This window comes from Notechis scutatus, chromosome 7 (genome assembly GCF_049901735.1).
Source record: "Notechis scutatus isolate UNSWTSFEM ecotype Mainland chromosome 7, rNotScu1.2, whole genome shotgun sequence".
NCBI lineage: Eukaryota > Metazoa > Chordata > Lepidosauria > Squamata > Elapidae > Notechis > Notechis scutatus.
This window is the reverse complement of record NC_142015.1, coordinates 7,926,905-7,936,701: the sequence shown is the minus strand read 5'-3', so window position 1 is coordinate 7,936,701 and position 9,797 is coordinate 7,926,905. Positions and strand designations below refer to the sequence as shown.

The 9,797-nt window shown below is 43.2% G+C and overlaps 1 protein-coding gene across 1 annotated transcript; it reads left to right on the top strand.

Annotated features, from left to right (window-relative positions):
• The first annotated feature begins 876 nt into the window (after window positions 1–876).
• NEFL (neurofilament light chain) lies at window positions 877–7,840 on the top strand. The gene is made up of 4 exons (XM_026671317.2): window positions 877–2,135; window positions 4,639–4,763; window positions 5,920–6,233; window positions 7,267–7,840. Exons 1-4 carry the CDS (start codon window positions 1,071–1,073, stop codon window positions 7,428–7,430), a joined length of 1,668 nt encoding a protein of 555 aa, XP_026527102.1. The 5' UTR covers window positions 877–1,070; the 3' UTR covers window positions 7,431–7,840.
• Window positions 7,841–9,797: the final 1,957 nt, after the last annotated feature.

Sequence of the window (9,797 nt, the reverse complement as noted above, 5' to 3'; positions counted from 1 at the left end):
GGAAGAAGAAAAAGAGGCAGGGAGAGGGAAGAAGGAAGGAAGGAAGGAAGGAAGAAAGGAAGGAAGGAAGGAAGGAAGGAAGGAAGGAAGGAAGGAAGGAAGGAAGGAAGGAAGGATAGCAATAGCACTTAAACTTATATGCTTCTCTAAGCGGTTTACAGAGTCAGCCTTTTGCCCCCAACAATCTGGGTCCTCATTTTACCCACCTCGGAAGGATGGAAGGCTGAGTCAACCTTGAGCCTGGTGAGATTCGAACTGTCAAACTGCAGCCAGCTTGCAGTCAACAGAAGGAGCCTGCAGTACTGCATTGTAACTACTGTGCCACTGAGGCTCTTAGTAACACGGTCATTAAGCAAATCTGGCTCCCCCCATTGACTCTGCTTGTCAGAAGGTCACAAAAGGTGATCACATGACCCAGGGACACTGAAACCGTCATTGATACATGCCAGTTGTCAAGCTTCTGAATTTTGATCATGTGGCCCTGAGGAGGCTGCCACCTTTGTAAGGGTGTAAAACGGTCATAAGTCACTCTTTTTTTAAAGTGTCAAAATGGTGGCCACTAAACGACCTGTGGTTAAGCCGAGGACTATCTGTACCAACCGTTGAGCGCAAGGAAGAGAAGGGGGATGGAGAAAGGGGCCGGTTGGGAACGAATTTTCCTGGAAGAAACGGCAGCTGCCTGGCTGCCAGAGCGGCGCCCGGATTGCGCGGAGTGGAAGAGCATCTTTCACCCTCTAAAGAAGAGCGAGGCTCTGGATCGAGGGATGGGTGGAGCTGCTGGTTTAGTGGAGGGTGGCGGGGGGCGGGGAGGAGAGGATCTTCCAGGATGAGCAAAGGAGCCACCGGCCCGGGCAAAGGCTCCTCCTTCCTTGCGCAGCGCCGCTGCCTCCTCAGCGCTTGCCCGAGGGCTGGGTGGGGGGCCGTCTCGGCTGCATCAGAGGCTCCCCGGCTGTATAAATAGGAGCGGGCGGCAGCGCCCAGCCGCAGAGCGGTCTCCCTCGGCCAGGTGGCAGCTTCGCTTTCTCCCTCCTTCCCCTTCCCCGCCCATCAGGAACAGCCGAGCCGCTGCCATGAGTACCTTCGGCTACGAGACGTACTTCCCCTCCTACAAGCGGCGCTTCGTCGAGAGCGCGCCCCGAGTGCACCTCTCCAGCGTCCGGAGCAGCGGTGGCGGCGGTGGCTATGGAGCGGCTCGCTCGACTTACTCCAGCCTCTCGGCGCCCGTCTCCTCCGTCTCGGTCCGGCGCAGCTACACCTCGTCTTCCTCCTCCTTGCTGCTGCCGTCCTCGGTGGAAAGCCTGGACCTGACTCAAGTGGCGGCCATCAGCAACGACCTGAAAGCCATCCGCAGCCAGGAGAAAGCCCAGCTGCAGGACCTCAACGACCGCTTCGCCTGCTTCATCGAGCGCGTGCACGAGCTGGAGCAGCAGAACAAGGTGCTGGAGGCCGAGCTGATGGTGCTGCGGCAGAAGCACAGCGAGCCCTCCCGCTTCCGCTCCCTCTATGAGCAGGAGATCCGCGAGCTCCGCCTGGCCACCGAGGAGGCCAACCACGAGAAGCAGGCGCTGCAAGGCGAGCGTGAGAGCCTGGAGGAGACGCTGCGGGCCCTGCAGGCGCGCTACGAGGAAGAGGTGCTCAGCCGCGAGGATGCCGAGGGCCGCCTGCTGGAGGTGCGCAAAAGCGCCGACGAGGCGGCTCTGGCCCGCGCCGAGCTGGAGAAGCGCATCGACAGCCTGCTGGACGAGCTGGCTTTCCTCAAGAAGGTGCACGAAGAAGAGCTGGCCGAGCTGCAGGCCCAGATCCAGTACGCTCACCTCTCCGTCGAGATGGACGTCTCGGCCAAGCCCGACCTCTCCTCTGCCCTGCGCGACATCCGCTCCCAGTACGAGAAGCTGGCGGCGCGCAACATGCAGAACGCCGAGGAGTGGTTCCGCAGCCGCTTCAACGTCCTCACCGAGAGCGCTGCCAAGAACACCGACGCCGTCCGCGCCGCCAAGGACGAGGTCTCCGAGAGCCGCCGCCTCCTGAAGGCCAAGACCCTGGAGATCGAGGCCACCCGCGGCATGAACGAAGCCCTCGAGAAGCAGCTGCAGGAGCTGGAGGAGAAGCAGAACGCCGATCTCTCCGCCCTACAGGTGGGGCGGGCTCGGGGATGGGCTGTTGTCTCTCCCTTAGCGGCCACTGGGTGGGGTGGAGCTGTTTGTCGAGAGAAGCCGCGTCTCCGCGACTGACGCAGCCGTTCCCCCTGCGCTTGACGCCACTCGGTTGCTCTCCAAAAACCGACGGGGATTCCTGAACTTTCCATCCACCTTCTTCCCCCCTCCCGCGTTGCTTTCAGACCTCCCCCCATCAAAATTCGGGGAACCCCTGCAACAGAAAGCGTGATTGACAGCTGCGCTTTCTTTCGCTCCAGCGACAGAAGGCGCAGTTTTTATTCCGCTTCGGTGTAACTGGTGCAGCAAGTTGGGGGAGGCGCAAGGCTTGCTTTAATCCAAAGTGCCTTCGGTGTGGCTTCGGTTGTTCAGGCACCTTATTGTGCTGGGGCATCCCCCACCCACCCACCCACCAAGGAATACGGAATGGTAATCTCCCCGTTGCAGCTTTCCATTCTTTTTTCTTTTCTGACAAAAGAGGAAAAGATGGAATCGCGGCGCAGCGACTTTTAGCGGTAGCTCCAGGGAGCTGTCCAAAGGGAAGCGCTTGTCTTCTTCCTTAAACCTCTACTGAGGATGGGGGGATGCTGTGGGATTCTAGGTTTTTTTCTTGGTTTTTTCTTTTTCTTGCAGAAACAAGGTAACATTAGCAGTGTTGATGCAAAAAGAGAGAGAGAGAGAACAAGAGAGCAAGTAGCTAGTTCTTGCTAGCTACTAGGGCTCACTTCTGAGTCGTGTCACAGACCACAAGCTAGTTAAAGTTGGGTGGAGTGCCCACATCTACTCTTAAAGAGGCGGAGAAGGGTTAAGAAGATAAGATTTGTGGTATCTTAGCTTAGCTTAGTTCTGAAATCTTTTCAGCTTTCAACTCTTGAACATGATTGTGTTTGTGCAGAGGGATTAACAGAGGGCAGATTTTCCAAACCATTTCTGTGTTTTACTACAGCGCTACATTTTAGAAACTGTTTAGTGTAGAGGTGGAATATAGCTGGACTCCTTACAATCTGCTGGGCAGAAAAGGAAAAAAAGGAGTTTCACCACAAATATCCAATTAGGCGGCAATATTCACTGTAGCTAAATTCCCTCCCAAAATTCTTGCTAGGTCAATCCAAACTGAGAGTTAGTATAATCAGAGAATATATGTAGCCGGGTTGATTGTAAGTTGCTTTAAAGTTATGCATATGAGGTCAAACTTGCTTGGTGGTCCCAATAACTGTGTCACATCCTGCAAAAGCTGTTTTGTGACCTTTGAATGCAACAGACAACTGCAGCAGTTTCTAGGCAGACAATGGTGCAATGCACCAACATGCTCCAGAAGTCTCTGCCCACTTCTGCCACACCCAGATTAACGTAGGAGCTGCCCAGGGTCCGAGGTGCTGAAATGGATGGCTACTTGTTATTAGCCATAACAACCATATATGCAGTAGCTGTATCCTTCTAAATGGAAAGGGAACTGTTATGAATAGAACCAACAAAGCTATGTTTTTGAATAGTTATATACAAATGACAACTAATATTGACAGTCCTTGTCTTTTAATCTATACAGAATAAGCTTAGCTATAAAACTCACTTCAACCGAACCACCTTTCCATTAATTCTGATTAATATGAACTTACCAACAGCTCAAATGAGACTGAGTGGTATGCTTAGTTGTAATCACACATGATGAACTTTTAATAGCTAGTTTGTACAACTTGCCAGGTTTCAAACATCTAACCAAAATTAACATTAATCAAAACATTAACATTAATTAACATTAATCAAAACCAGCATATTTTCTAAATGTTACCATTAGGCCTATATCTTATTTTCTAAGTATATTGTCTGGATATAATTATTAAGCAGAAATATCTTGCCTTGAGATGGTCTGGTTATAGATACATTTATTATAAACCTTCAGTATTATAGATACTGATGCGAGAAATTCCAATCAATTTGATAAATGGCACTTCTAAATGGACATGTCTGGCATTAGCCCTGCCTGTCATCTTAAATAATTTATGAGTTTGAATTGAAGGTTAGTTCAATTCTTAACACAGGAATTTTCACAGCCTTGTTAAAGAAAATGATTTATAACTATAGATTGGATTCTGGCTTAAAATAGAACCATTACATTAATTGGTGCGTAAGTTAAGAAATATTAACTTATCTCATTGAATTTGGGAAACTTACTCTTAATTTGGGCATATGTTAGCAATTGTCCTGGCTTGCCTACCATCTAAATTATTTACCATGTTTTACTAAATATAATGAACCAAAAACTATGACTTTTGAGAAGTATATTTTGGTCTAAGAGTCAGAGCCCTTAGGGAGTTAAAATATATGCAATCTAGGAATGAAATCATAATATAGAAATGTGAGGTTTGGATATTCCAGATAAACCCTTCCACTGAAGTGGAGTTAAACATGGCAAAAATCAGTAAAAATATTTGAGCTTTGCAGAGCTAAGTGAGATTATATATTTAACCATTGTTTTTTCCAACAGGATACAGTTAATAAATTAGAAAATGAACTGAGAACCACAAAAAGTGAAATGGCTCGGTATCTGAAGGAATACCAGGATCTCCTGAATGTGAAAATGGCTCTGGATATTGAAATTGCAGCATATAGGTAACTCCTAAAGAAAGGAATGAGCTGAGAAGCACAAATACATTTCATTTCACTTTGAGAAAACAAGTATTTCCTATTGACTGCATTAACTTGCTTCTGAATTAACCAATTTCTTGAGTCCATAAGATACTTTTAGTTGACCTTCTTTAATTATCCTTGTCAAGCCAGTATGTACTGGGAGCGTAGGTTTGGTTTCCCAGTCTTTTTCTTCCCCAATAGTTTGAAAATAATTTATAAGTCACATTCAGAGAAAACTTTTGATCTGCTTAGTGTGTGATGACAAGCTATATATCAGTGAATTGGACTATGCACTATATGGAACGATACTTCAATGCTCAAGAGTGACAATATATATAAAAATGTTTTTGCTGCAAAGCAGTTTCGGACTATAAGCATGGAAGATGTGAGAGGCAGTTTGCCTTGGTTTCGTATTATCAAATGAATGCCGAGAGATATTATGCAATATAGTATGACAGAAATGCAGTGCATGGCAAATAGTCTCCCACTTTCACCAAAGAAAACGCAAAATTTAAGATTATAATATTACAGAAATTCCCAAGAAATTTCTTGTTTGACTAACACCCCCATCAGAGTTGGGGCTAACCATGCATTAAACCAGGAAGATATAACTACCAGCATTTCTATTTGTACGGGGTTGATGCATAGATTTAATGCTTTTGAACTTTTTTCTTGCTCAGATAATTGGAGAAGGGGCTGCCTAACCATTCAAGAGACGCAAACACAATATTTAATCTTCACTGCACTGTATTGCAAAGGTCCCATTTCATTCCCAGAATCAGATTCTTCCTTGTCTTTGGGAAAGAGAAATAAAAGACTATCCGAGGCTGAAAAATTATTTATATTTTGAGCTGGAATCTTAAGATATACTTTTAGATTATTGGTAAATACATTTCAAAGAAGTGAAGGGCCCTGTTACTTGGCTCTACTATTAGCTGATTAATCATCATGGCAGCTGTTCATGCTTATTTATGCTGTGGGTGTTTTTATTGTTGTATTGCCTTTTAAATGGCTTTAGAATTTTAGAATTGTAAGCCATTTAGATTTACTTGGTTGAGTTGGGTGGCTATAGAAAATGAAGGAATAATGAATGAAGGAATAACGGTGTCAGTGAAGAAGTGTGCCTTTTGTCTTCTAGAAAACTGCTGGAAGGGGAAGAGACTCGGCTCAGTTTCACAAGCGTGGGAAACATAAGCAGTGGCTATTCGCAGAGTGCTTCAACCTTTGGGAGATCGGCCTACGGAGGTTTACAAAGCAGCTCCTACTTAATGTCAGCTCGTTCCTTCCCTGCCTATTATTCAAGCCATGTGCAAGAAGAACAGATAGATGTCGAGGAGACGATTGAGGCAACTAAAATGGAAGAGGCCAAAGAAACTCCCCCTTCAGAAGGAGAGGAAGAGGGGGAAGGTGAGGGGGAAGGTGAAGAAGGAGAAGAAGGAGAGGAAGAAGAAGGTACTTTTGTGCAGAAAAAAATATATATTCTGAAATTGATTGGGTTACATTCACCAAGTGTAAAGTAAATCCTTGAAATCAAGGGTGCATAGCACTAGGGAGTTTGACTCATTTATTTTACCATGTCAACTCTAGCTACACATATGGTGGGATCAAAACTTTTCCCAAACTTGGGGATGGATGAAGCTTGAATTCAAGGTTTGGCATCATCTTTAAGGTTGTAATCTACCTCTGAATCCAGTGATAAATTTCTTATAGCCATGATCTTTTTTGTTCTTTTCTTTCACATTTTTATTTCATAAATCTCCCATGCACTGATTTAAAAATAGAAGATGAGATAATTGGGCAAAAATGCCAAATGATTGAAATCTTTAAATTGGGTATTTTAATTGGTAGTTTTGTTTTTCTCTTCAAAATGCATGTCAAGATTTATTGTGTAGATTGCTATTGACTGACATGCATAGTTCTGCTCATTTGACTAGAATTAATCAAAGGAGCAAATAACACTACTATCAGTTATTGAAACTATGAGGATAAATACGTATTTATTTTGCTGAATACATATTTTTCTGTCATGTGCTACCATTGCTTTGATTAAAGAAAGCAAGCACTGAATTAGTCATTTTTGAAGAATTCTGCTGCAGATCAAAGTTTATTTGTTGATACCTTGCCTTTTTCAAGTACAAATATCAAATGATAGCCAACATTTCTAACTTTGTATTCAAAGGTTCTTGAATGGTGTGTAGCCTACTGATCTCACCAGGACAAATCCCTTTTCATGTGCAGTTTAGAAGCTAGAAAGAATTCTGTGTATTACAACCCAGTTTTAACTTAGATTATGAACAAAATTAGCTTGAGCATGTTGTATTTTAAGAGCTTCATTAACCATTTAAAAGATATTATATTGCATATCTTTTCAATGGGTTTGAACCAAGTTTGGTCCTGATTATTCTCAAGTTATTCTAGAATGGGATCCAGACCACATGCTGTAATCTTCCATCCCAAATTTTGTCTTATTTCTCTTTTTATTTAGAAGCTAAAGAAGAAACTGAAGAAGGCGAGGAGGAAGGTGGAGAAGGTGAAGGAGAGGAAGAAGAAGAGGCTGAGGAAGCAGATGAGGGAGATAAAAAGGAAGAGGAAGATGAACAAGAAAAATCTAGCGGCGAAGAAACTCCAAAGCAGCAGAAGAAGGATTGATCTGAATCAACTTGTGTGCTGGTTTCCCAGATAGCGAGCTAGAATTGCAACACCATGTATTTAAATTCCAAATATGTTATTGTGTTTAAATAATTTAATTATTTATCCGTCCTTTTTCTTTTTCCTTTTTTTGATGCAAAGTAACCCGAATGCTTGCAGAATGTCAGGCTGGCTTACCGCCAAACCATGCATGGTATATTCTTATGAGCCCCACATCAATGTGCAATTGGGCTGATTTCAAACCTTAATGTCTGAGGGGAAAATAATAAATTAAGAGAGAAGGAATTTATTAGTGGGGTGGGGGAAAAATACGTCTCAGGTTAGACTTGTTCTGGAAACCATGAATGGGAAAAACAATGAAATCTGTTCAATTCAAGCTGGTCAATAAAGTTACAGAGCTGCATATCCAACTTTCAGTTTTAAGTATTTCTTGACTAATTCCAAAAGGGGTGCCTGAAATATTTATAATACATTCCATATCAAATAAGGTAGTGATTGTGATATGGACCACATGGTTCCACTGGTGGCTTTCCATAATAAGGGATGAACCAGAAACAAGGAAAGACAAGATTCTATTGGTCCACCAAACTTATGGGAAGAGTTTGGGTCAAGATCTCTCATAGAACCTATCTCGAGAGGATTGTTAGGATAAATAGATTAAAGCAGGGGTCAGAGTTGAAGTCCACAAGTCTTAAAGTGGCCAAGGTTGGAGACCCCTTGTTTGCCAACCTGAGCTGAAAAGACAAGATATAACTATTAAAACCCAACTATAATAATTTCACCAGATACAGCCTTTAGTATCTTCAGAAAACAAAACTGGAATAGTCTCCAACAGTGGTTAACTCAGCTTGAAGTATATTCAGATGAGATATTTGCTGAGTTCACACAATATGGTTATGTAGTTCATGAGACCATGACGGATGAACTATCAATCAAAAAAAGGTTTGATTGAATTCTAAAGGACCCCACAGGTTTCTCTTGTGTTATGCAAACACTAAAATAGGTCAGTGATGGGAAAGATCTTCAAACCTTAGCTAGTCTGGCCTTCAAGAAAAAGTCAAAGATACAGAATGACTGATGAGAACAAGTCTCATCATTATAGGATTCCATGTTCAGCCTTGACAGCTCAACCTGACCCCAGCACATGGCTACTTTTGCCTTTCCACCCAATAGGAAAAAGGTCAATGATGTAAAGTTCTCCCAGGATTCTCCTAGTACTAGGCTTCATGCGGTGCTAATATGACTGAAGAGTATAAAGGCTACTATCAGAATACAACACTATTATAAGCTAAAGTATATAAACAGAGGAAGCCCCATTCCATTCCAGCACTGAAGATGGTTAGAAACCAGGAAACTTAGAGTTCTAGTCCCACTTTAGCCATGAAAGCCAACTAGGTGACTCTAGACCAATCCCAAGGAGATTATGACTTCTAGACCCACCATAAGCATGAAAGTTGACTGGGTGACTGGGCCAATCACCAGGAGATTGTGAGTTCTAGTCCAGCCTTAGGCATGGAAACTGGCTGGGAGACTTTGGGCTAATTATTTTCTCTCAGTCTAACCCAACTCACAGGGTTGTTGGGGGAAAATAGGAGGAGAAAGGAGCATTAGGTATGTTTGTTATCTTGAGTTATTTGTAAAAATAATACAGGTGGGATAAAAATAAATACATAAATGACATCCAAATGAGATGTCTGCATAAAAACAACCAAGCTCAGAGAGTACCAAGAACTCCACGGATTATATATTTTCCCAGAACTGCTGAAAAAAACCAGGTTGACTTAAATTATGCAAATGTAAGCATGTCCTTGTGTTCAACACTTTCAGAATGAAAAAAGATTGTGCCGGAGCCAAACTGATGTGATGCTTAATGGAATTCTGAAGATAATGCCTCAAGGGCATATTAGAACACTTTGCAAAGCAAAAAAATAGCAAAATGATAAATTAGGAAAAACAGTTAGATATTTATTTTTTATTAATTTGACAGTATTTCTAATCCACTCCAATACAAAATGATCCAGGATCCTGAAATAATACTCGCTAAGAAAGGGGTGCAGGGAGACAGGAAGAAAAAAAACCTAGGGCAGGACAGAACTTTCCATCTTCCAAATTCTATTGATCAGAGTTTCCAGAAGGTTTTGTCTTTGTTTATGCTGGTTAGGACTGATGGGATTTGAAGTCCACTATATGGCACCCTTGCATTAACCATGGGGGGAAAAAAGGCTTGCCTTTGGGACATACATTATTTATTGCCGTCCTACGATGTTCAGAGTTTACATATGTCAGATCCTTAATATTTTCTTTTCACATTTGCAGCCAAGATTTTATTCTTTCAGTTTTATTTACATGTGCAGAAGAAGAGGCTGA

Excerpts from the sequence above, each read along its gene's own strand:
- NEFL (XM_026671317.2), top strand. The coding sequence starts at position 1,071 with ATGAGTACCTTCGGCTACGAGACGTACTTCCCCTCCTACAAGCGGCGC. Across the intron at positions 2,136-4,638 it reads CCGATCTCTCCGCCCTACAG|GATACAGTTAATAAATTAGA; the intron begins GTGGGGCGGGCT and ends TTTTTCCAACAG. Across the intron at positions 6,234-7,266 it reads AGAAGGAGAGGAAGAAGAAG|AAGCTAAAGAAGAAACTGAA; the intron begins GTACTTTTGTGC and ends CTTTTTATTTAG.